The sequence below is a fragment of the Pochonia chlamydosporia genome, chromosome 1 (genome assembly GCF_001653235.2).
Source record: "Pochonia chlamydosporia 170 chromosome 1, whole genome shotgun sequence".
NCBI lineage: Eukaryota > Fungi > Ascomycota > Sordariomycetes > Hypocreales > Clavicipitaceae > Pochonia > Pochonia chlamydosporia.
Window position 1 is genome coordinate 6,449,630 of NC_035790.1, and position 24,681 is coordinate 6,474,310.

General features: G+C 50.4%; 10 protein-coding genes across 10 annotated transcripts; 4 read left to right on the top strand and 6 right to left on the bottom strand.

The window, feature by feature from the left end:
* Positions 1-573: 573 nt before the first annotated feature.
* On the top strand, positions 574-2,717 carry VFPPC_01695 (NAPE-hydrolyzing phospholipase D; the record flags this gene model as incomplete). The annotated part of the gene is made up of 3 exons (XM_018281473.1): positions 574-794; positions 875-1,845; positions 2,509-2,717. 3 exons carry the CDS (start codon positions 574-576, stop codon positions 2,715-2,717), a joined length of 1,401 nt encoding a protein of 466 aa, XP_018150210.1.
* Positions 2,718-2,853: 136 nt separating this feature from the next.
* VFPPC_01697 (mannosyl-oligosaccharide alpha-1,2-mannosidase precursor) lies at positions 2,854-4,650 on the bottom strand (the record flags this gene model as incomplete). The annotated part of the gene is made up of 4 exons (XM_018281474.1): positions 2,854-3,431; positions 3,533-4,120; positions 4,189-4,370; positions 4,439-4,650. 4 exons carry the CDS (start codon positions 4,648-4,650, stop codon positions 2,854-2,856), a joined length of 1,560 nt encoding a protein of 519 aa, XP_018150211.1.
* Positions 4,651-6,330: 1,680 nt separating this feature from the next.
* Positions 6,331-7,366, top strand: VFPPC_01698 (peroxisomal biogenesis factor 11 (PEX11) domain-containing protein; the record flags this gene model as incomplete). The annotated part of the gene is made up of 2 exons (XM_018281475.1): positions 6,331-6,376; positions 6,588-7,366. 2 exons carry the CDS (start codon positions 6,331-6,333, stop codon positions 7,364-7,366), a joined length of 825 nt encoding a protein of 274 aa, XP_018150212.1.
* A 207-nt stretch (positions 7,367-7,573) lies between these two features.
* VFPPC_01699 (smr domain-containing protein) lies at positions 7,574-9,363 on the bottom strand (the record flags this gene model as incomplete). Its single annotated transcript, XM_018281476.1, has 3 exons — positions 7,574-8,499; positions 8,555-9,191; positions 9,322-9,363. 3 exons carry the CDS (start codon positions 9,361-9,363, stop codon positions 7,574-7,576), a joined length of 1,605 nt encoding a protein of 534 aa, XP_018150213.1.
* Positions 9,364-10,626: 1,263 nt separating this feature from the next.
* On the top strand, positions 10,627-14,515 carry VFPPC_01700 (patched sphingolipid transporter (Ncr1); the record flags this gene model as incomplete). The annotated part of the gene is made up of 2 exons (XM_018281477.1): positions 10,627-10,896; positions 10,955-14,515. 2 exons carry the CDS (start codon positions 10,627-10,629, stop codon positions 14,513-14,515), a joined length of 3,831 nt encoding a protein of 1,276 aa, XP_018150214.1.
* Positions 14,516-14,961: 446 nt separating this feature from the next.
* Positions 14,962-16,536, bottom strand: VFPPC_01701 (DNA replication factor Dna2; the record flags this gene model as incomplete). Its single annotated transcript, XM_018281478.1, has 4 exons — positions 14,962-15,633; positions 15,698-15,811; positions 15,864-15,964; positions 16,017-16,536. 4 exons carry the CDS (start codon positions 16,534-16,536, stop codon positions 14,962-14,964), a joined length of 1,407 nt encoding a protein of 468 aa, XP_018150215.1.
* A 914-nt stretch (positions 16,537-17,450) lies between these two features.
* VFPPC_01703 (glycosyltransferase family 76 protein) lies at positions 17,451-18,803 on the bottom strand (the record flags this gene model as incomplete). The annotated part of the gene is made up of 2 exons (XM_018281480.1): positions 17,451-17,850; positions 17,914-18,803. The coding sequence occupies 2 exons, from the start codon at positions 18,801-18,803 to the stop codon at positions 17,451-17,453; spliced, it is 1,290 nt and encodes a 429-aa protein (XP_018150217.1).
* A 583-nt stretch (positions 18,804-19,386) lies between these two features.
* Positions 19,387-20,283, top strand: VFPPC_01704 (acyl-protein thioesterase 1,2; the record flags this gene model as incomplete). Its single annotated transcript, XM_018281481.1, has 1 exon — positions 19,387-20,283. The coding sequence occupies one exon, from the start codon at positions 19,387-19,389 to the stop codon at positions 20,281-20,283; it is 897 nt and encodes a 298-aa protein (XP_018150218.1).
* Positions 20,284-20,363: 80 nt separating this feature from the next.
* Positions 20,364-21,792, bottom strand: VFPPC_15420 (mandelate racemase/muconate lactonizing enzyme family protein; the record flags this gene model as incomplete). The annotated part of the gene is made up of 2 exons (XM_018293173.1): positions 20,364-21,560; positions 21,634-21,792. 2 exons carry the CDS (start codon positions 21,790-21,792, stop codon positions 20,364-20,366), a joined length of 1,356 nt encoding a protein of 451 aa, XP_018150219.1.
* Positions 21,793-22,711: 919 nt separating this feature from the next.
* VFPPC_15421 (agmatine deiminase) lies at positions 22,712-23,824 on the bottom strand (the record flags this gene model as incomplete). Its single annotated transcript, XM_018293174.1, has 1 exon — positions 22,712-23,824. One exon carries the CDS (start codon positions 23,822-23,824, stop codon positions 22,712-22,714), a length of 1,113 nt encoding a protein of 370 aa, XP_018150220.1.
* Between the last annotated feature and the right edge of the window lie 857 nt (positions 23,825-24,681).

Genomic DNA, 24,681 nt, shown 5'->3' on the forward strand with positions numbered 1-24,681 from the left:
CCTGTGCCGTCTTTTACTTATTTAGATATTCTGGCTGAAGTAGAAGCAAGGTGTCTCAATATTCAAGCCCAAGATAGAAACATGTCCAATGGTCATAAACAGGGTCGCAGAACAAGGGGCGGGAAACTCGGACAATCCATTCACTGCCACGTCAAGTAACCATTATTACTCTCGAAATTGTGTAGTCCAACTCCGTACTGTACTACTCCATCAATGAATTAGTTAGTCCCCAGTTCCCACCCGTTCCCGTTCCCGGCCATGAAAAGCCACACCACGAAATACCTTGTTCGTTTGCACGCCCCAAACTTTCAATAGTCTAGTTTACCTGTGAACCTTTCTTCCCCCTTCTCTTCCTGTACCCAAATAAACCCTCTACCCCCCGGTCCCCTTCTTCCCACCCCTTCCTTTTTTGTTTGGTGTTTTTCTGCTTTTTTTTTATTACCTGGAATACCTCTTATGCTGTTGACTTCTCGCCAGTGGACCTCTAGTCTCTGGCGTAGATTACATCCGAACTTGAGTTCTCGACACAATTCTTCACGAGTAGGAGTACTGGGTGGAACGGACGTTGGCATCATGACCTCTACAAATAGTTCGGCCACGGGTGCTACCGTTGAGCCGGTGAGCTCTTATGCCACGACTGTTTCCAAAATCGCCGGACGGTCCAAGATTCCAGAGGAAGCGTCTTCGAATCCCCATCACATCATCAAGGGCGGGACTGTGTCTGGCTTTAAGAATCCGTATCCGTCGTGGTCGAATCCCGTCAACTTTTGGTCCATTGTCAAGAATGTAGTTTGGTAAGTCACGCTTTCTCGGGGGCAACAGATACAACACCTAAAATGACATCAAACCTCTAACATCATTGATCAACATCCAGGCCAACATTGACAGGCCAGCTCAAACGACCAGACACTTCTCCTCCCACCGTCCCCGTCCAGAAACCAGAATGGCTCCCCGACCGCACATCATCAGACAAACTCCGCGCAACATGGCTCGGCCACGCGTGCTACTACGTCGAATTCCCATCCGGCCTACGCGTCCTCTTCGACCCCGTCTTCGAAGACCGCTGCTCGCCATTCACCTTCATGGGACCCAAGAGATACACCCCAAAGCCCTGCGACCTCAAGGACATTCCTCTGATTGACGCCGTCGTCATCAGCCACAGCCACTACGACCACCTGTCACACACGTCCGTCGTCGAAATCCAAAAACACCACCCGGACGTACAATTCTTCGTCGGGCTCGGCCTGGAAACCTGGTTCCGCAAGTCGGGCCTCAAAAACGTCACCGAGCTCGACTGGTGGGAGGACGCAAACCTCAACGTCAAGATCAAGACGGGCGAAAAAGAAGACACCATTTCCGCCAAAGTCTCCGCCCTGCCGTGCCAGCACACGTCGGCACGATCCCTCTGGGACAAGGACACCACGCTCTGGTGCTCGTGGGCCGTCAAATCCGGCGACAAGTCCGTCTGGTTCGGCGGCGACACGGGTTACCGTGCTGTTCCTGCGTTGCCCGCTGGTACGGACGACTACGGCCCCGAGTATGAGGCCCTGCCGCGGTGCCCGCAGTTCAAGCAGATTGGCGAGCTGAGGGGGCCGTTTGACCTGGGTTTGATTCCTATCGGGGCGTATTATCCGCGCGTGGCGTTTTCTGCCATGCACGCCAATCCGTTTGACTCGGTTGAGATTTTTCAGGATACAAAGTGTGAAAAGGCAATGGGCATTCACTGGGGTACTTGGGCGCTGACGATGGAGGAGGTCCTTGAGCCGCCAAAGTTGTTGAAGGAGGCCCTCAAGAGGAAGGGCATTGAGGAGACGGGCGTGTTTGACATTTGCGACATTGGCGAGAGTAGGGAATTTTGAAACTGCCCTCACTGTCTTACTTTGGTTTGTGTTGGTTCATGTTGGTATAGCTGGCGTTGGGGAATTGGGATGGAGTCTTACATTGCTTTCAGTCCTTTTTTTTTTTTGTCACTCATCGGATTGAGAGGGTGTGTAATAGATAGTAATAGTCATGTGTACAGTCTCATCTCACATGTATTTCTTTTCTCTCATGTTCATCTCGCCTACAAGATGTGCTATACGATCTATGCGTGTCACGTCGTTGAATTAACCTATGTCGTCGTATAGATCGCAAACGCCAAACACATGACATCAGATAATCTATCCTGCCAAGATGCATACTTCCAAATCTGGTCATCAGAACCAATCAATTATTTCGCTTCGTATATCGCATTCATCGGGTCTCGTCAATTATGAGACCGGAAAGATCCGGTGCACGGTTCAATGTTTCCAGACGGATCCATCGAGATCGGACTGCACATGTCTGGTGGGATCCGCTTTCCTTTGCCACTGCCTGGTTTTATATTTATATGAGGCACAGCAACTTGGCCTCATCTTGGCCATCTCTCATCTCACACCACATCTTAATCACGACACAACACTCAGTCATCTCCAGCAGACATTTCACTCACTATTCATTCATTCATTCATTCATTCATTCATTACACAGACACCATGGGCCTACCAGTCTACGAGAACACCCCCACATCCACCACCACCACCAACGAGATTGACTTCCAAATCGAAAAGCCCTCTGGCGCCGGTGTAAACACTGGTGCTGGCTCAACAAGGCCCAAGACACAGGAGGAACAGGAAGCCGACAGACTATACGAAGAGGCCATGGAGGATGAATATGCCAAAAGGGAGGGCGGCGCATAATATAGTCTAGCTGGATTTCTAACAACTGCAACACCAATAAAGGCGGGATTGCATCACACATGGACAGAATTCCACTCACAGTATAACATAATTCAATTCTCGAATAAATGTACCTGATATACATATGTACCCATATTCAACCCCTCACAGCAACAGGATGAGCTTCAGTGTTATATACAAACTGATTCTTACCACCCTGCAACTGCACATGTACAGGCCCATCAGCGGCAAAGATCAAGTACAAATACTTGAGCGTCTCAGCCATCCAGAAGCTCTGCATAGAATCTGAAAATCCACCACCGTTCGCCTTGGACACGTCTGACAACTCGGCATACGCATCATTCACACGGCACAGCTTGCGGATTGCCTGGAATGCAGTCCACGCCATGTCCTGGTACTTTTTGTCGCCGGTAAGTCGGTACGAGTAGTAAAGGGATTCCACAGTTTCCGGACGCAGAATATAATACGTCGCAGTGTTATAGAAGCCTGCCTTTTTGTAAAACTCGGTCTGGTTCGCCGGCGGAGGCCGGTTGCTAGGGTCATTAGCTGGGAGGGCTGCGTCTACCCAGCGGAAGCCTTCGGGTCCAATGCCGCTTGCTTCTTGGACGTACGTCTCGTAGTAAGATTCGGTGACTTGGAGGCCGAGTGTCTTGTACTTTTCTTCGCCAAGAATTGCGCCGCCGAGAATAAAATTGCCGCCAGCAAAACTAGCCACTGTGTTTAAACTCGTGTTAATGAATTGCCGTTGGAGGGGCAGAGGCAGTGCACTCAACCACTGCGCGAGGAGCGAGAAAGGCTTCGGCAGCACTACTTACAGTGTCCAGAGTTGGGGTTGGTCTTTTGCCCGTTATAGGAAGACAGGAAAGTCAGGTCCTTTCGTGTCGTAGGGTGTGACAGGAGATGCTTCATAGTCGAGTCCACTGCAGCTACCCAGCGGTCCTTGTACAGACCAAACGCCTTGGGGTCGTACACGTACATCTTGATCAGGTACTCGTAGTAGCTGTCGTCATAAGCAGACCAGCCACCACTGCTGTCCATGAAAGTGCCGTTCTCTGTGCTGACCCAAGTGCCGATCAACCCCGGCCAGGCTTCCGGGCTTCCTGTCGGCTTCAGTAGATAGTTTTGGGCCTTTTGCGCCAGCTGGGCATAAGTCTTGTTGCCGCTCAAGTCACTAAGACGAGTCCATTCCAGAACCAAAGTCCCAATCTCAGCAATGTTGTTTCTGCTAGCACCGCTGTGCTTCTTGGTAGGGTTCAAGTAGATGGTTGGGTCGGGAATACCGCTCGGGGTGTTAAATGCCACGCTGAGGCTGTCACCGAGTTTTCGGGCTTGGGTCAAGAGGGCATCGACCTTCTTAGGATCAGCTCCAAGGTGCTTATAAGGTCCCTTGAGCAAGTCGTACCCTTTGCGGAACGAATTGTCAGCCGCCTGGAAGTCCCATATCCACCCCCATTTCGGGGTCTATACTCACCAGAAAGCAGGCCACCCAGGTACCGAATGTTGGTCTCGAATACAGAAATGCCGTAATTAGCCTCCGCAGTCGTGGTAAAGTCAATATTGGTAATATGGTCCAGCATCGGCTGTACAATTTTCAGGCTATTCATGACAATAGCTGTGTCAAGGGCATCAACAACTGTTACTCCCCATGCAGCTCTACAGAAGTAAAAGGTTAGAACGTAGATGGCACAATCGACAGCAACCTGAAAGCCAAAAACACATACCGGTCATCTTCGTAACCATTTGTCACGGGATGGAGTGTATCATGAGGGAAAGCATGCTTGTAGTAGCCATTCCATGAAATTTCAAACGCTTCCTTGATAGCGCCAGCTCTCTTGTGGTCGGCCGCTGGTGTTTTTACAGTACGTTTTGCCGGTACGGCCAAAGCTACGCCAGCCAGCCCCAGGAGCAGAATTAACTTATTAGACAGCGGCATACTGGAATTGGTTGGGCACACAGAAACCCAATTGAAGCAGCAGAGCTTGGTCAACGCCGAAACTACGCGAAAATAGGGACGAGACACAGCAGGAGCCCGGAACTTTTATAACATTTTCAGCAATCACCGGTCCCCCGGGGTGGACCAGAACCCTGTGTACTTTTAATATTCCAGATCCAAGACATGGCGTCACGACCGGGGCCAAGTGATTGTGCAAAGGCCCCTCATGACTCCGAAAATTCGCATTATCGTGCCAATCCAGGGCGAGCACAGGGGCGGAGAAGAATGATCCTCGAATGAAGGAACAAAATGCCAAATACATGACCGTGTATGCAGCAGCAACGGGCTCTCTTCTAGGCAGGTGACAGTCAGGACTAGCGGCCATGGCACGAGTGTATCATGCCATGAAGCCTTGGTCCGAGCTAGCTTACTACCCAAAGCTGGATAATCCGACAGACCAAGACATGACCCCGCCATATTCTTATGATTGATACTACCCTAATCCTAGGCGATGAATTGCGGACCGGTAAAATATTGCAGTTGTTGCATGCTGGAGTTGCTGACTCTCTGCTGCCTATTCATCCTGTGCGGGGGAGGGGAAACAAGATGATCAGGAATCCCTCCATCATCTGATAGCATCATTCAAAGTCCGGCCGCAGACCGTCCAAGGGGTGGTGTCTAAGGCTGCCCAATGGAAGACGAGGAGCCAGGGGGCTAAATGTAACCCTGTGGTCAAGCTGTCGAAGATCAAAATCACACCCCTGGCTTCGATAACAGAGGCGCCACATGCCGTGGCAAACTGTTGAGCTTCTTCGCGTTTTGCCATGTTGAGAGAAATACTCCCGGCTTCTATTTGCGTCTATAGGTAGGTTAACGATGCCGTGTGTGGAACGGAAACAATATGCACGAACCCGAAACAGGTCTAAAAAAGCGCTTCGAAGGTCGGAATGTCCTCGTGCAAAAAACGTGTGTGCAGGCAATTCCAAACTACTTTGTACAGGTTTGCCATACAAAAAGTTTCGGAGTTACTGAGAGCTCACAGCATGTAGTATCATTGATATTGGTTGGGTGCGTTACCTTGCAATGTCACGTCCTGCAGGCGGCTTTGGAACCCAGCTTTTGGCAGCTTCCTCGGGGGATGGGCAGCCGATCTCCACATCTACAAGCCCGTCCGCTTGGTGCCAGTGAAATGGATAAGGACGCACGGATGTGTCATTGCTAGTGTCGTCTACCGACCAACCAAGGGCTCTATTACTCAATGTCTGATTACTGCTCGATCGCTTCGTAGTCAGTGACGAGTCCAGGTGAAATGAGAGTAAGCCAACAGGTCAACATGAGCAAAAGCCACACCAGATGTCTTGGGTACAGTGGGTAGACAGGAGGTAATCCCGAAATAATTTGCATGGGCTGACCACACAAAAAAGTTTCGGAAGTACCTGACCTGTACCCACTGTAGTTGGGCCCCAGCTCCATCCAGTTCCAAGCATTCAGGGGATCGTCAGTGCTCAGCTCTGGTCTGGGCACCAAGAATTGAAACCGCTCGAAACGAGGTTCATCCTTTGAACCTTGCACACCGCACGTTGTAAGATACCTTCTCTCAAGTTGTCTGTTGGCAATCTACTCTTTTCAAAATACTAGTGTCGCCTGCTTGTTGACATAAACCGCCTGGCAGTATTCGCAATGGCCGGATACTTTGAACAATTCGTTGCCTTTGGCACCGACATCGGTACGAAGATCCCATTCCCCTCATCACCATTATTCTCATTCCCCAGCAATGGAACTCGTGTGAATGGGAAGCACAAGGCGCATCTTGTATGAAATACGTCTCGAAAGGGCACTCTGCCAAGTTTCTCATTCGATTCCTCCTACGCTTCACACTACTGTCTCGTTTAACCCAACGCCAGTTAGTCCATCTCGGAAACTAACATGTCCAACAGTCGGTCTCGAGCGCCTCATGCGCTTCGTCCAATCCATATTTTCCATCCTCACATTCTATCCAGCTCTGATTCCCATGCTCCTGTCTAATCAACCGCCTACCATCCACAAATCCAGTGAGCTGGCCATGCTCGAACTCTCAGGCCACCTCAACATGACACGCCGTGCCATCCGGCTCTTCTGGTGCCTCGGAAGCTTTCAATCCGGCTGGAACGCCTACTTGGCTCCCGAGAAGGGCATCGAGACATGGCTCTCCATCCTGGCAGATACTCTCTTCGGCCTCTTCGGCTTCACGGAGTCAATCACCCTTCCCGATCTTCTGCATGTGAAGCACCTATCCATCTTTGGGTTCGACGAAGCCGTGAGAATTGATGGCCAGTCCCAAGGTCTGTGGCTCGCAGCGCTGGTTTGCTCGGCATTGGGTTCAGGTATCAGTATCTTCCGTGCTTATGCCCATCGCGCTGTTCCCGAGACGGGAAGTGGCTTTGGCGCTGGCGAGGATGAGAAGTCTGTCAAGGGCGGCGAGAAGAAGGCCATGGCTGCCGCTGAGAAGCGGAAACAGGAGAGGGAGGCAGCAGCCAAAGAGGCGAGCCGTAAGATGTCAGGGCTTACGAGAAAGTTTCTTGCTGAGGTGTTGGATATTGTTATTCCTGCTTGGAGTTCGGGACTGGCGGATATCGATCTGGGCACCGTGTCGATTGCCATGTTCTTCAGTACGGTTTTGACGGGCTATGCGGTTTGGGAGAGATGTGGTCAGGAAATTAATAGTCGACGTGCTTGAGGGAGCCAAACGTTGAAAATTTTGATGTTGGACATGGGATAGACAATTCATTTCCTGGTATATATCTGCCTCTTCTTCTCTCGTTATACAAAAAAAGCATTTACATCTGCTATTCAATAAATGCCTTACACCAAATACATGGGAATTCCTTTCGTTACTCGTCCACTTCATGCCGTCATGTATGCCAATGCCTTGATCCAAGAAATATCATCGTCGTCCTGTAACCACAAACCTCCCCGTCTCAACCCTCACCTTCCATCCATCTTGCAGCAACGCAGCCGCAACAGCCTGCCTCATCTGTGACACTCCTCCAGCACTATGACGGCCGAGACCGGTAATCACCGTAAAACCGCCATCTTCTCTCAGCTTCTTTGCTCTCATCTCGCCTAATCCGCCCCACCATTCTTGAACCCTTTGACGAGCGATTCGCACCCCGTCCTGTACCACAACACCGTGTAAGTCAACTGATGCATGGGTACTTCGGCTGTCGACGAGAATATCTGCCGCCGTGGAGGTGGCAGCCTGGGCATATCGAGATTGTTCTCTCGCCCTGTCGGAGTAGTAGCTTGCTGCTTGTCTGTAAAGCGGACTAGAGGCACCTCGGCGATGCATCTGAGCTGCGGAGGCTGCGGCATCGCGTCTCGCTTGGTGGAAAGTGTTGGCACGGTTCAACGTTTCCTCCAGATTCATCTCACTTGCCGGGAGTGGTTTTGCTGCCAGCTTCGGTGGGGATTTGGTACCTGCTCGAGAAGGAGCTAGGACGCCTCCGCCTTCAATATCTTCTTGCGGGAGTGGTGTTAGGCGGTAAGAGAGATCCATCTTTGTGCCTTTGGGTTGTTTCGAGAAGTGCTTGTTGAGAAGTGCTGCAATGTCATCGGCAAACTGGGGGATGGACCCAGCAATATGGACAATGGTTGGCATAAACCTTTCGGGAACTTGCCGATACTTTTTGACCAACCTCTCGGCTGCTTCTTTGCCGCTTTCATCTTGAGTCTCGATGCCGTGGGATATGTACTGGTTGAGCAGCTCGATGACGGTGGCTCCCTTGGATGCTTGAGTTTTGTAGTATATGGGGGAGACTTCGTCAGAACGAATGCCGAACCTCTCTGCAATGTATTCGATTTCATCTTGGGCTATTGCGGGTTAGGATGGTTATTTCAATGCAACTGTGGTCAGTAGAGTACATACCTTGTGCTTCATTGGCAACGCCAGGAGAGGATGTGCCATCACTGGATTGATCTGGATCTGATACGAGCAGCTTCTTCCCTTTCTTCTTTCGCTTGCCATTTCCCTTGTTCTTCTCTGGCTCGAAGAACCCATCCAGCCCTTTCAACTGTTGGCCAGTAGACTGCAAATATTGAACATTCAAAAGATCATCTAGCGCAGTCTGAAAATCTCCATTCGCCTTCTTGAGAGCATACCGGATATCGTACTCCTTCAGCTCGGCAAACATACTTTGCAGCGTGAGCAACTTATCCTCCTCGCTGTCTTTGTTGAAGGTTGTCAGCCGGGGCACGAGACTCGGCGAGTCCGGCACGCAAGATGAATTATCTGTACTTGATTTGTCGGTAACATGAGCCTGTGAAGTCTGTCGACTCGCGCTAGTTGTAGAGGTTGTCGTTTGTTCATGTTGGGCGGCGTGCTCTCCTTCAGGCGCCTGTGGGATACCGCTTGCGTTAAAGCCCGATGCTTCCTCTGAAGGAACATTTTGCGCCAAATCATGAAGAGTGGCTTGTGCCTGCTTGTAAGCAGATGCGTCGCCAAGGTTGTAGTCGCTAGCTATAGCGACAATGAGAGCTTCATCTAGGAGAGTGTGGAACGAGTCCTGTTGACTGGTCAGTTTGGTAAACGAGACGAATGCCACAACTGGTCAGGGTGTAAGACCGAGGTGAAGATGTGTGGCGAAATGTATGTGTCCCGAATATAGTCTCAGTTTTGCGACGAGTGCTACTTACCACCAGTTTCTGCAAGGGATCAGGCTCGCTTTCGCCGGCCATAACTTGGCTGTGGCGGAAGTCTTTTCGAAAAGCAAGGAGGAAATGGAGGCGCGTAGCAAATCCGGAAAGTCTGCATTCTCCAAGAGGGAAGAGCAAGAATCAGGGAGATGGGGCTCGAGAAAGCAAGACTAATAATCAAATATTACTTGTCAGCTCAAATGCGGTTTGTAGCATTTACAAGACAAAAATGCAGGGTGCCTGATTAGGGAGCGGCTGATGAGACAAAGATGAGCCTGGTTGAACATTGAATGTTGTGCGGTTTGTCGCTGGGTCTAGGCTTGGTGGAATCACGTGTGGAGAATAGCATAACAGCGACCTGGATGCCTCAATATTGCAGATATTTAAAACCGGAATGTGGTAGTATATTTTCTATGCTGTTTATTGGTCGATTTGTTGTTGAATACGCAACTATAAAAGAAGGAGTTGATATGTCTGGATTCATGCCTGCCTGGTACATCATGCATACAATATCCCAGGTTTCAGACTGTCAAACACACCCCGGAGACGGGATGAATATGACGAGCGGCAAATCACATTGGCACGCACTATTAATGAACTTAACGCATCACAGCACAAGTCAATCCGTATCTGATAATTTCCGCAAGAGCCTTGAGAAGCATCCTTTGCGGCGCTTGGTTATGATGGGATTTCATCACACACATGCACGTGGATGCGTCATGAGGGACACAACTGGTGGGTGTGGGGGCTGGAGCATCTGAGACCTGATTGCCACAGACTTGGAGAAGCAACAGGGAAGGGACATTGAAGCTCTTGCCTCCAAAGTCAAATGCTCTTACCCCATGGGTAGCGACTGCACCGTGCAAGTGCAAGTGCAAGTGCAAGTGGGTCCCAGATTTCTAGAGCCACCACTGCTCGACGCTACGTCAGGGACGGTTTCCAGCTCCCGGTCGCCCCAAGCGCCGCCATGAGCATCATACATTTTCCAAAGTTCCGCAGTCGGATGCGTCAGCGGCAGCACTGGGCAGGTCCGGGTTTGAGGGCAAGTGCTCAAGTGCTTGGCCGCACCTTCCCCAACAAGCTTCAACGCCTCACCCGCCTCCGGATTTATCTCTTGACAAACACCAGAGTTCTTGCAATCACGTCTGCTGATAGCATATTTTCTTTTCCGTCGCACTTTCACCCACGTCCGAAGTTATACCCCTTTTCGACATCTGCCTGCCCTCCTACTGATACCCAGCAACTTCAATAACCTGCCCATCGACATCTCCGCTGCGGCCGACAAGGCCCGCCCAGTGACCCAAGATGCGTCACCAAGTCGCAACTCTTCTAGGAGCGGCGCCAGCGCTCGTTGCTGCTCTTGCCAGTGCGACCGCCTCTCCTTACACGCTCAAACACGAAGCCGGGCGATGTGCTTTCCGAGGTCAATGTGGGAAGCAGAGTTTCTTCGGCAAGGAGCTGCCATGCGTCGACAACGACCTGGCCAAAGATCCTGATGCAGAGCTCCGAAAGGAGCTTGTCGACCTCTGCGGAGCTGAATGGAGCGAAGGGCCAGTGTGCTGCACGCTGGAGCAGGTACGGCTAATGTTTTTCGTTTGTTTGAATATCTTTCGGATGTCTAACTCTGTACCAGGTTCAATCCCTCAAGTCGGAAATGGGCACACCTAATACACTCATTGGGTCATGTCCTGCCTGCAAACACAACTTTTTCAACCTGTTTTGCAAGTTCACTTGTTCGCCCGATCAGTCCCTGTTCGTGAACATCACAGATGCCGCTCCTAAAAACGGCAAACTACTTGTAACCGAGCTCGATCAACTTATATCCGAAAAGTATGGCTCTGGCTTGTATGACAGTTGCAAGGAAGTCAAGTTTGGTGGCGCAAACAGCAGAGCCATGGACTTGATTGGAGGCGGCGCCAAGGACTACCACCAAATGCTCAAATTTTTGGGCGATAAGAAGCCACTGGTCGGATCACCATTTCAAATCAATTATCCTGAATCATATAAGGAACCAAACATGGGTCCACTGGAGATGACACCAAAGAAGTGCAACGACGAGGATCCCGACTATCGATGCGTGTGTGTTGATTGTCCTGCCGTATGCCCCGAGCTGCCCGCGGTTAAGAAATCCGGGTCGTGTCATGTTGGCGCACTGCCTTGCCTTTCATTTGCGTCAATCTTCACCTATTCCGTACTCCTCTTTGCCTTTGCTACCTCGGTCTTTGGCCATGTTGCCTGGCGGCGGTACGCCCAGCACCGTGTGGAGAGAACGAGACTATTGCACGAATCTTCGCATAGCGACGATGAAGATGAAGGTGGACCGGTTTTGACCGAAGTCATGCGTGACCGCCCGACGAAACGGTATTGGATCAACGACAGATGTGACGACCTTTTCTACCGACTCGGTCATGCTGCTTCTCGATTTCCCGGTCTCACCATTGGAACGAGCTTGCTGATTGTTGCGATTCTGAGCGCTGGTTGGTTCAAATTCGACTTGGAGAAGGAGCCCGCAAGACTTTGGGTGAGTCCATCGTCACCAGCTGCCCAGGAAAAGGCGTACTTCGACTCGAACTTTGGACCTTTTTACCGCGCCGAGAAGATCTTCCTAGTGAATGACACGCAACCTGGTGGGCCCGGGCCCGTACTCAGCTACGACACCCTCAAATGGTGGGCAGATGTTGAGAAGAGCATCGAGAAGCTAGAAAGCAAAACCTATGCGAAGAGTCTTCATGATGTTTGTTTCAAACCAATGAATGACGCCTGTGTTGTTCAGTCTGTTACCAGCTATTGGTTTGCCAAAGGTGGCGTGATTAACCCGAAGACTTGGAAAGAAGACCTTCGCCAATGTGCCAAGTCCCCCGTCGATTGTCGACCCGAGTTTGGTCAGCCTATCGAACCTAGTATGGTTTTCGGAGGGTATGGCGACGACGTCACGGAAGCGCAGGCCATCACTGCTACTTGGGTAGTCAAAAACGCAGAAGAGGGAAGCTTCGCCCAGCTCGCAGCCATAGATTGGGAAAATGCACTGCGAGACCGCTTATTACAGGCACAAGACGAAGCCAAGAACAGAGGCTTGCGACTGTCCTTCACCACCGAAATCAGCCTGGAGCAAGAATTGAACAAGTCTACAAATACTGATGCGAAAATCGTGGTTGTGAGCTACATTGTCATGTTTATCTATGCATGCATGGCGCTTGGCACGCCCTTTAAGCACATTTTCAGAAACCCGGCCCTACTACTTGTGGAATCCAAGGTAACACTTGGCCTATTGGGCATCATCATCGTCCTCATGTCAATTGCAGCATCGATAGGCTTCTTCTCCTGGGTTGGCCTGAAGGCAACTTTGATTATCGTTGAAGTCATTCCATTTATCGTCTTGGCTGTTGGTGTAGACAACATTTTCCTGATTGTCCATGAGCTGGAGAGGGTAAATGTAAGTTGCCCTGACCAAATGGTCGAAGAGCGCGTCGCAAGGGCCCTAGGTCGCATGGGACCATCTATCCTCTTTTCTGCCCTGACCGAAACTGTTGCATTTGCTCTAGGCGCCGCAGTAGGAATGCCTGCGGTTCGCAACTTTGCCGCCTATGCAGCTGGAGCAGTGTTTGTCAATGCTGTTTTACAAATGACGATGTTTGTGTCATTTTTGGCGCTGAATCAGATGCGTGTGGAGGACCATCGATGTGAACTGTGGCCCTGGTGGCAGATCAAGAAGGCAAGAATTCACCTGAATGGTAGCAACAGCTATGTTGGAGGCGGAAGGGTGTCTGAAATTGAGGAAGAAAGCTTTCTGCAAGTCTTCATCAAGAACACGTACGCGCCTAGCCTACTGACGAAGAGGGTTAAAATGGGCGTCATCACAATCTTCCTCGGCCTATTTGCGGCCGCCCTCGCTCTGCTACCGAAGATCGAAATTGGGCTCGACCAGCGAGTCGCCATTCCCGATGGATCGTATTTGATACCCTATTTCAACGACTTATACGATTACATGGAGACGGGACCTCCTGTGTACTTTGTCACACACAGTGTCGACGCCTCGCATCGAAAGGAACAGCAGGAGGTTTGCTCAAGATTTACAACTTGCCACGAGCTTTCTCTCACCAACACCTTGGAGCTGGAGAGGCAAAGACCCAACATATCATACATTTCGTCTCCAACTGCAAGCTGGATGGACGATTTCTTCTTGTGGTTGAATCCTATCTACGAGCAATGCTGTGTGGAGAACCGCAAGACGTGTTTTGCTGGACGACAACCTGCTTGGAACACCACGCTCTACGGAATGCCCGAGGACGAGGAATTCATTCGTTATCTCCACAAGTTCCTTGCCACGCCTGCAGATGATGATTGCCCACTGGGTGGCCAGGCAGCGTATGGTGATGCTGTGGTAATATCTGACGATGACAAGAGTGTCAAAACAAGCCATTTTAGAACAGCACACACGCCTCTCCGCAGCCAAGCTGATTTTATCAACGCATACTCGTCAGCTCGCCGTATTGCTTCTGATATTAGTCAGAGAACTGGGGCCGATGTCTTCCCCTACAGCGTGTTTTATATCTTCTTCGACCAATACCTTAGCATTATTCCGCTAACCGCGGGACTTTTATCTGCCCTGGTTGGTATCATCTTTATCGTTGCTTCTGTGCTGCTGGGATCAGCGCTTACCTCGGCTGTTCTTACAATCACGGTAATTATGAGCGTGGTTGATATCATGGGAGCCATGGCAGTATTTGGCGTCTCTTTGAACGCCGTGTCCTTGGTGAACCTCATCATCTGCGTTGGAATATCGGTCGAGTTTTGTGCGCACATTGCTCGCGCCTTCATGTTCCCCTCGCGAACAGTCATGGAGAGTAACAACACAACACTCCGAGGTCGCGACGCGAGATCCTGGACGGCGCTTGTTAATGTAGGCGGCTCCGTCTTCTCTGGCATTACCGTCACGAAGCTCCTAGGAGTTTGCGTCTTGGCATTTACCCGCTCCAAGATCTTCGAGATCTACTATTTCCGTGTTTGGCTGGCGCTAGTCGTCTTTGCCGCTCTGCATGCGCTGGTCTTCCTGCCAGTTGCGCTCAGCGTTGCTGGCGGAAACGGTTATGTCGACCCTGAGAGTGAGGGAACTGCAGCGCAGGACTTGACTGATAGGAGATGGCGAGCCATTCGAGTCCATGACAATAGCGATTCAGAGGATGAGGATTACTGAATGTATCGAGATATTATTAACAGTAGTTTGATTGTAAGATGATAGCGTACATTGTGCAAATTTGTTATGGCGTATTGGACACCGGTGGTGTGCGCGGAGTTTTCTTTCAATTGGATATATTGGGTACATTGGCATGCGAAGAACACAGATACACATGAATAGCAGTTTTATAATTTTACAAGTTCATTTATAATCTCCGCTTGCATGCGTCTATCACCGAGACCATGCCGCTTGCTGTTCCTTGACGTCCCTTTATTCTACTTGGTCTGGTACTGCACCGAAAGCCAGGGGAGAAGTTATGGAGAGTTGCCTGGGATCTTTTTCTATTCAATACTGTTACATAGGCATACGGCCGTCAACGCCTCGCGGTTCTGCTTGACATTAGCTATCTCGAACCGGCTAGATCAATCATCTTCCCGTTCCGAGATAGCATTTCAAGTCAAGCTTCAAACCCGCCCACTTGTGTCATTATCAGAAAACCCCAGCAAATCTCCTTCCTCACAGCGCCCACATGCTGGACTTGAGTACTGCGGTGAGGGTGAGTGCCCCCTCTGCCCCCATCTCGATCCCCTCAATCCTGTTTCCTCTGGGTGGTTATCATCCCAAGGATTCTGGAACCCTAGTCTTGGGACGGGCCGCGCTCTGTGTCTCGGCCCTGAGTTTCGCAGCAGTGCTCCTCTTCGTGGCGACTGGGACGGATGACGAAGACCATCGGGATAACTCCTGTTCTCCCTTTCCTTGTGGTACATGTTGCTATTTGCAGGTGGGAGATGAGCTTGCCTAGACGAACGCCCTACCGATACGATACGCGCATTATCTTCGACTGCGTCCATGATGGAGACCATCTCCCGCCCAGCTTCCTCAGAATATTCATCTCCATCATGTCCTTCCGTTACTGTCTTATTCTTAAACTCCCTGGAGTGCTGCTCCCCTCCATAACTTCCCTCGACTTCCTTTTCGTTGCCCTTCTTCGCGTTGGTGATATGTTGGAAAAAGGGAAATTCTGCCGTGTGCGTACTGAGCCACTCGACCTTGAAGGGAGGCGACGTGGTCAAATCCGAGCTCGCGATCCAATCAGGACGCCGAAGGTTGGTATTAGGGGCGGAGGTCATTCTCGCCTGAACTACGGTGTTAGCCTGAAGAATAGACATAATTGATAGCTATGTGTAGACTTGAACGTACATATCCCTGAAACGCTCTAGACCCGTTGAGCGAGAAGAAGAGAAACACGGGCCTGCTCTCTCGAAAGGCAGTTGCCAGCTTCTCTTCGTGCTTTTTCTGTGTTATCCAAATCCCCTGATATCATCAGCATTGTGCGGCGGTTGCATGGTAGGCAGTAATGGCGTACCTCTCGTTTAGAATGGTCAATGTTGGAGACGTCCCTACCCGAGCTCGACTTCCTCCCGTTATTGGGTGGGTAGCATTTCATCAAAAAGTACCGAGCTCCCTCTGTATGAAGGTTAGCAAAGCGTTGTAGATATGGTGTGGCAAGGGTGCTCACTTGGTGGCCACTCTGCCTTCGTCTCTGTCATCGACATATTTCCAGTAGAGGCACGGTTCGAGTGGGGATTTGACTTCCAGGGAATTGGAGTCTGCTCATATCCGGGTCGTCTAACTGGCGATTTCGTGGATGTGGGAGTGGAACGGGCAGATATGGGAGATTCCGGGGTCAGCACTTCTGAGAGGTTGCTGCCGTGGATCTCTTGAAGGACTTTGGCCCTCTCTGCTTCCAGCTCCTTCAGCTTGACATAATTGAGTTCTCGCTTCCTATGCTCGATATCGAAGTAACGCGTATGGTCGAGCCATGCTCTCAGCACGTCGTGGTGCTTGAGAAGTTCCTCTAGTGCTTCATCCAAGTTCGGAGGCGCCGTGGCGTTCTGCGTAGATGTTGCTGGCAACGGCTCTTGGGATACGGTTTCAGAGTCTTTGTCGGCGCTATTATGAGGAGTCTGGTTGGGAGGGTCGGGGACAGACACTGGGACATCTTTGTGTTCAGACATATTCGTGGCTGACGAGGTCATTGTGTCTTGGTAACGAAACTCAGGAGGTGAGGACCTGAGGTGTTGCTGAGGATGGACTACGAAGGATACACGATGAGCTTGTTGGGGTTGTAAAATACCAAGGTTTTGGGCGATGGCGACGTGAAGACGGGATGCAGAAGTTTGCTCTAACTTATATATGTGCGACAAGCTGGATGTTCAGCTGTGCATGCTGGTGTCCCGTCGGTGAATCCGCATAGATCGGGCCATGATTGTGCGTAGCGGGAACAGTAATGGGTGGTGACAGGGTGAGTCCATACACGACTATACATTCACAGCACTTGCGCCCTGGCGTTTGGCATCACGTTTGCAAACGTGGATAACGAGACGATGGCCCCACGGAGAGTTTGAAGTCGGGTGATAGCATCTTATAGGAAACTTGTTCAATCTGAGTGAACGTCTGTTGTGCTATGCGCACTGATCAGGTTTGTTTGAATAATGGCTACATGTGTGTTTCCATCGGTTTCTGCTTCCGGCGCTCCCAGTTCGGAGAGCAGCTTGTGCATGACACACTGCTCCTCGAGAAGACATCAAATTGAAGCCCGAATAGCGCAGACACTGCTCGAGAGTCTGGACACCGCTTACAGCTAGATGAGATGTTCGCTGATTGTTGGGAACTTCGCTTTCAGCTTTGTTTGTTCTGAACAACTGCGCCCCGACCATCGTGTTGTGGTACACCAATCTCGGCGTCTGCCGCGGAAAATAGAGGCATGAAGCTTGGTGCGCATCCAAGGTAGTTTGGATGAAGATATAACACTCAGGAGCCTCCGTCATCTTCTCAAGGTTGCTGAATCTGGGCTGCAGCCGCATGGGCGAGTGAATGAGTTCGGGCAGGGGCCAGAGTTGGAGCGTATTTGTACGAGGATTAAGAACTCCGAACAATGAGTGATGACACTTTAAGCTGGTGGCAAAAACGAAGCGAACAGCCCACCCTGAATACCGCCATACATCGCCATGAACATGACTATGCCCACTCCATAGCCTTGTCTCCTCTTATCCAAAAGACAACTCGCCACCCACCAGTACCAAACAGGGTATCCTGATGATATACGGGTGATGATTTGAACATGGTACGTAGTGATAGCCAACACTGCAACCAGAACTTGACTACCCGCCAAAGCTCGGACAAAGGTACAGAAATCCGATTCACTGCTGCCTTGCGTGGACACCACGACGATTTGTCGTGGCTGCTGAACAATGTCAAGGCCAGATTTTACCAGGATAACTAGCATTGGGCTTGCCAACAAGAACAAAGGAAGCTGATTGAGCGCCCAGTATCTCAAAAACCCTACGTTCCTGCAGCAACAATCAGTTAGCAGCACAAAGCAGATGTGTGCCTAAGCAACGCATTATACGTACCAGTAATGGTCCTGCACAAAGGTGTAAATGCTAGGAACCAGCTTGTCGCACCACGGACGCCCAACTCCATCGGAACCGCAGTATCTCATCCATGCCAACGTCTGTGGCACCACCGACCCAGCGGCTACACAAAGCCCTCCCAGCACTGGCGCGCCCAACGACAGCAGGTTACACAAGCTAGGAGCTTGGGCAAACAACAACATGCTGTTGATTGCCTCCACAGCAAACAAGAGTCCGCTCGTGAGACCGTTGCTACGAAAAGCGGTGGCAGCACCGAAAAGGAGTCCGGACACAACCATGGCTGCGTCACGCTTTGCTCTGTGTGGCTTGCTTTTGAGACCGATTGCAAAGAGCAAGTTTCCGAGAAACGAGAGACCTGCAAACGGGCTTTCATTGTAGGGTGCAGAGAGAAACAGGCCAGCCGGAGAGAGTACATGCAACGCGGCGGAGACGTATGAGAGTTTGGCATTCCCGGATAGAAGCATCGTGAGACGGTGCAATGCTAAGACGGCAATGAAGTGCGATGCGTGGGCGAGGACGATGCCGCTGATGGGCTCAAGAGCATAGTTTGCTGGCGCGATTGGCGACAACAGCTTTGATAGAGCACCGACGGTCGTTGGTAGGCCAAGTCCAAATGCCCATTCTTGCTCGTAGACGTACCCCTTGATGGTTGAGTGCATGAAATACAGCGCGTCCCATCGTGTCAACTTGGCTGCGATGGTTGGGATGGTCACATTACTGCCGTAGACGCGGTCGAAAAAGAGCGAAGTGGATGTGTCGTAATCTGGGGCTACGATGGTTCCGAGAGCAATGGATAAAAGGAAGCCTTTCCATATGATGAAGAGGGCTGTCAATGAGTGGAGTGGTTGAGCTGGCGAGAAGATGTCCATGGTGATGGAGAAGGGTTGATGATGAGCATGCGGCCAGCCAGTCAATTATGAGGGAAGTTAAAGATTTCCTTAGGGTTTGTGTGGTTCAAGGATTCTTGATATCGCGCTGGGTAAGAAGACACATGGTATTCCTCGAAGTTGTGAGATGTCGAAATTGGGTTTAAGGTTTCAATTGTGGTCGATCGATGTGACGTGTCAGTCGATGTCGTCTCCTGAGATGAGGTCTGCCTCTGCCTCTCAGGTGCATCTTTTGATCGCGTTGTGGCGCGTTCCACCCACCAGCCACTATAAAAACTGATTTGGATCCAAAAGCATTTATTTCATTTCAATCCATGGCTCAAAGTCTTCACTTTTTTCTACAAAATAAAGATATTTCTTCAGAGTCTTCTCCAAGACAAGTCGAAACTATGGCGATGCTTTGACGCCCGAGACAATCGGGTCGTTCCTTCTGCGAGCACATTCTACGACGTTGCACCGTGGCAGCTTCCCAAATGCATTCATCAACCTCCAAATCATGAAGCATCTCAAAGCGGGATGAAGAGAGTCCCTCTGAAACACCAAGCCGATTTAATTCGTATCAACTATGACGACTCAGACGACAAGACTTGCCATTGGCGAATTTCCTCCCCCAATCGCCATCTTACCCGTCGCCCAGCCGCACGAGTTCACCATCGTCTTCCTTCACGGCCGAGGCTTCAACGCCAACAAGTTTCACAGACCATTACTTGAAACCAATATTGGTGCCCTCACATTTCAAGAAGCACTTCCGCGCACACGATTTGTCTTTCCCACAGCGCCGCTTTCAAGAGCAACCAAATACCGCCGTACTTTGATGCATCAATGGTATGATGGCACTGGAGATTGGGAACCCGAGGCACGTGGTGGCATGCGTCCGAGTGTGGAGTATATCCATGATCTCATCCGGAGCGAGATCGAGATTGTTGGAGGCGATGCGAAACGCATTGTTCTTGCGGGCTTTAGTCAAGGTTGTGCCATGGCCTTGATGAGCGGGCTGCTCTGGGATGGTGACCCTTTGGGAGCCTTTGTAGGATTGTGTGGTTTCATGCCTCTGGCTAATCACCTTTTGAGTATTTTCGACGGTAACTTGATGGCAAGTGAAGAAGATGGCTTCGAATTCTGTGTAGATGAGGAGTCACCTGATCCAGGTGAGAACTCTGAGTCTCTGACCACGCATCAAGTCATTCTAGATCAGCTATGTGAAGAAGCGGAATTTCCTCGCCTTCAACCATCCCCAGGGTTTCAATTTTCACCAATCCCCGTTTACCTTGGCCACGGACGTACAGACCCAGAAGTTGAGATTCGACATGCTTCACAGGCTGCGTCAGTCTTGGGAAAGATGAGGATGGACGTGGAATTTCATGTCTACGATGGCCTCCACCACTGGTATTCACCAGATATGCTAATGGATGTTGTGGAATTCCTGGAGAAGCATTTAAAAATACAGCCAAATACGACATGAATTGCATTCCATGTTGCTTGGAAGTGTATTTCGCATAAGCAAGCTCAGCATGCATTTATTACCACATCAATCTAAGTGCTTTATATTTTCTCTCCCTCCAAAATCGGCCTTGCCTCCTCACTCGTCCACCAACTAACACCCTTCTCTCCAGGATACGTAAACTTATCCATACTATCTCTCTTCATTTCGACGCTATAACCAGGCTCCGTAGGTGTCTGATAATACCCGTCCTTAATCACGGAAGGATGCAAAAAGTGCTCATGCAAATGGTCGACATACTCCAACACAGACAACTTTCCACTCACAACCACGTAATCAATCGTGCTCAGGTGCTGTGTGTATTCGGGAAGGCCAACGCCGCCGGAGTGAGGAACGATTGGCACGCCATACTTCTTGGCCATGAGAAGCACGGCCATGACTTCGTTGACGCCACCGAGACGGCACGCGTCGATCTGACAGACGTCAATAGCGCCGTTCATGAGCATCTGCTTGAAGATTACTCGATTTTGCACCATTTCGCCCGTGGCCACGCCAATACCATATGGCTCCAGAGCCTCGCGCACAGCCTTGTGACCCATGATGTCGTCGGGCGATGTGGGTTCCTCGATGAACCACGGCTTGAAGTCGGCGAGCTGTTTCATATGCTCAATGGCATCGGGGACAGACCAGATCTGGTTGGCATCGACCATGAGAATGTTGCCCTTGTCATAGCCAAGGACGTCTCGGGCAATGGTTAATCGACGCTTATCTTCCTCCACGCTTCCACCGACCTTGAGCTTGAAGTGTTTGTAGCCTTGCGCCAGTGTCTCCCTCAGGAGGGCCTTCATTTTGTCCTCGCCGTAGCCCAGCCAGCCAGCGCTGGTTGTGTACGCAGGTACAGCTTTGCTGTTGAGTGCCTCCTCGATGCGTTTGGCCTTTCCGCCTTCTGATTCCTTGAGCATGGCAAGTGCTTCCTCGGGGGTTATGGCATCGGTGATATAGCGGAAATCGATGCACTCGACATATTGCTCAGGCGTCATGTCAGCAACGATTCTCCATACAGGCTTGCCGAGGACTTTGCCCCAAAGGTCCCAGACTGCATTGACAACAGCACCAAGCGCGAGATGAATGACGCCCTTTTCCGGGCCAATCCAACGCAGTTGGCTGTCTGATACGAGGTAGCGCCATGTTTTGCCCCAGTTGGCGACGAGAGAGGACAGAGTCTTGCCCTTGAGACGCTCGGCGACGTGTACGATGGCTGCGCAGACAATGTCATTGCCGCGTCCTATTGTGAAGGTCTAGTTTGAGAGAAGAGACGATATTAGCGTGCTGGGGATCAGTGGACGGGATCTTGTTTTCAGAAACACTCACCATGCCATGGCCGGAGTATTCTGAGTCGGTTTGCAGGATACAGTATGCTGAAGAGTAATCGCCAGCGGCGTTCATAGCATCCGATCCAGTCTTATCCAAGGATGTGGGAAACCGCACATCGCGGGTTTCAAAACCAGTGATTGTGATTTCTTGCGTCATTGTAGCACTTGCTGTCTGCCAGAGGTCGAGTCGGGTGTGGATGGGAAGATGACTGTCGAAGTCCAAGTGAGAGGTCTTATATTCTGATAATTTCCACAGGACAAAGCCACAGTCAATAATCAAGGGGCCGATGAACAAATAAATTGACAATGAGAGTCAAGCTACGAAACGGGCCGGGTTTATACGCGACGGCACATTACATGTAATACTCTCGTGCCACTTTCACGTCCACTGCCCCTCGGCGGGGTTCAAAAATGCAGTGAAAATGAAAGATTCGAGTGGGTTGAAATTGAAATGCTGGGGAAATCACAAAGTGGGGCCCGACACCGGCGTACATACCAAACAGTCGTGTCCCTTACCAGACCGTGATTGATGGAGAAAAAGAATGTGGCGTGGATGAGGCCCGTCTACTGCTTGATTGCCATCTGTTGATTTGATTTGCATATAACATATAAAAGGGTATTGGCCGAATGCATGTTTTACGTGTCGATTGGGGAAGAGTGAGCACCGTCATCGGGGTAGTTTCGGTGGACGGTGTAATGGTTGCCGAGGATGGGCATCACGGCAATTGACCTGAGCCGCGTTGGCTCGATATTTCACCAAAAGTATCAGCTGGGTTGCCTCTTTCAAGATAACTTTCTATTGATATTAATGCATGGCGATGATGTAGAAAGTTCCCAATCGGAGAATTATGGCGCTGAACGAGCATACGGTTGTTGATGGTGCAAATTGGTCCCGTCTACTTCGGCTATTCACGCCCCACTGGCGAATTTTACCGTCGGTTCTTTCTTTCACCTCTCGGCTCATCTCAACTTGGTAAATGCGCAGCATCTTCTAGACACACTTCCAGAATCTGTAAGCGAGTGTATTTGCACATCTACCGTAAACTTGCTTCTAGACTCCAACCTAATTAACATTCCTACTTCTCAGGCACGGGAATCTCCTGCGTGGCACAATGAATGCCACCCCCAAGCAGCGGCAGCATCTCCAAGTACACCGGCTCAACCTCCCGATCCTTATACAACCTCTGAATCGTCTTTAAAGCCGCCGCATCAGCTTTCCTATCTCCGAACTGAGGAAATATAACACCATCATTCACCAGCAGATAATTCACATAAGTGAAAGCCGGACCATCCTCCTTCCCAGACTCAATGTCCTTGAGCAATTTGCGATCCAAGCCCACAGAGTACATGTCCGCTTCCGCGATTTCCACAATCTCCAACCTCCGTCCCTTTGCGTCGGTACTATTCTCAAGCACATCATACGCCTCTTCGTAGATTCTCGTCATGACATCATCCCCAAGCTGGGAGGGTTTGCTGAGCAGCACTTTTCCCGGGCCGATGAAGCGAGCCAAGCCGTCGACATGATAGTCAGTGATGTCGAGGTTCTTCCTGCCGGGGAGCCATATGATCTTGTCGACTCCAAGGGTGCGACGGAGCTCTTGCTCGATTTGGCTTTGCGACTTGCCCGGGTTTCTGTTGTCATTGATGATGGAGCTTTTTGTGATGAGAAGCGTGCCTTCGCCATCGACCTCGAGAGATCCTCCCTCCGTAATGAGTGATGAATTGGCCTGGTTTGTCCGCATGTAGCTTGAAATAATAGTCGCAAGCGATACAGAGGAACCGGTAGGATATTTATTCCCCCAACCGTTAAAGTTATAGTCCACACCTACAAGACTTCCATTATTCTCGTCAAGCGCAAACGTCGGCGCCATATCGCGCATCCACAGATCGAGGTTCTTGTAGCCCTCAACAGGAACTACATCAAATTTGTAGTCAGAGCGCTTAAACTTCTTCTCTGCGTCTTTGGCCTTGCTCGGTTCAACGAGAAACGTGACGGGTTCAAAGAGCGCGACAGCCTCTGCCACAGCAGTGACGTCCTTTCTCGCCGCCCTGAGTGATTCCGTATCATAACCCGGGTTCTCCGAGGAAGGCCAGGCCATAATTACGCCTGAGTGTCTGCCCCATTCAGCAGGGCGGTAGAAAGAAGCAGACGTGACTTGTGCCATGGCAAGAGTAGAAGAAGGGCGCATTGTTGGTGGTGGTGGTTGTAAGTTTTGAGGTGTTGAAAAGAATCTGGCTATTTTCTTCATGGTGCTGGATTTGAGCGACAGTGCCTCACTTTTTATAGTCGAAATGAATAAATTACAATAAGGAAGAATGTTGTCCGCGGGTTCCCGGTGTCTATCGTAGTACTGGATCGTGAGTCAAGTTCATTGCGAAAATTTTGATGAGCCACGGCGGGGGACGTCATTTTATAATATATAAAAAATACCATTGGCGAAGTGGTGATGGTGGTTTTGGAGGCGTGTGGCAGTGTCGCCGCTTTGGTCGTTAGCGCAGATTGGCTTCCACTTTGTTGGTGAGCTAAGCTTTGAGATTGACTTTTGCATGTGCGCGGTGTTTTTGACGGCAATCTTTCTTTGTGTAAAGTGCAATGTGAGGATGACTTTTGGAATGGTGTCGCAAAGGTGCACTAGGTGTCAAACTGGTATCGGCTATGCTCAGGATTGGGTTAGCATAGGTTACTTCCGTTTAATAGATTGTTCAAATTACATGTTAGTTATCATCATGATTCTGCTTTCTCGGCGGTTAATTCATTTTATTAGTACTCTGGCAGTGATGAATGCGCCTGGTCCATTCCGGATCATGTACTCACTCGCTCTCACTAGTAGGGTTGGTCGGGGACGCCAACCTCTCTGATTCCAGTTGATGATAGATAGGATGGAGACTCTTCTGAGGCTTGTCGAGATCCCTCAGTAACAACAAGTATGCAGTCCATTGCGGGGGAGAAACATACCGCATCACTTGTCTCACACGTAACCGCGTTTAACCCATTTCGGGTCAATATATTGCGTCCTATGTCTCAGCCATTTGTTCGTGGCGCATC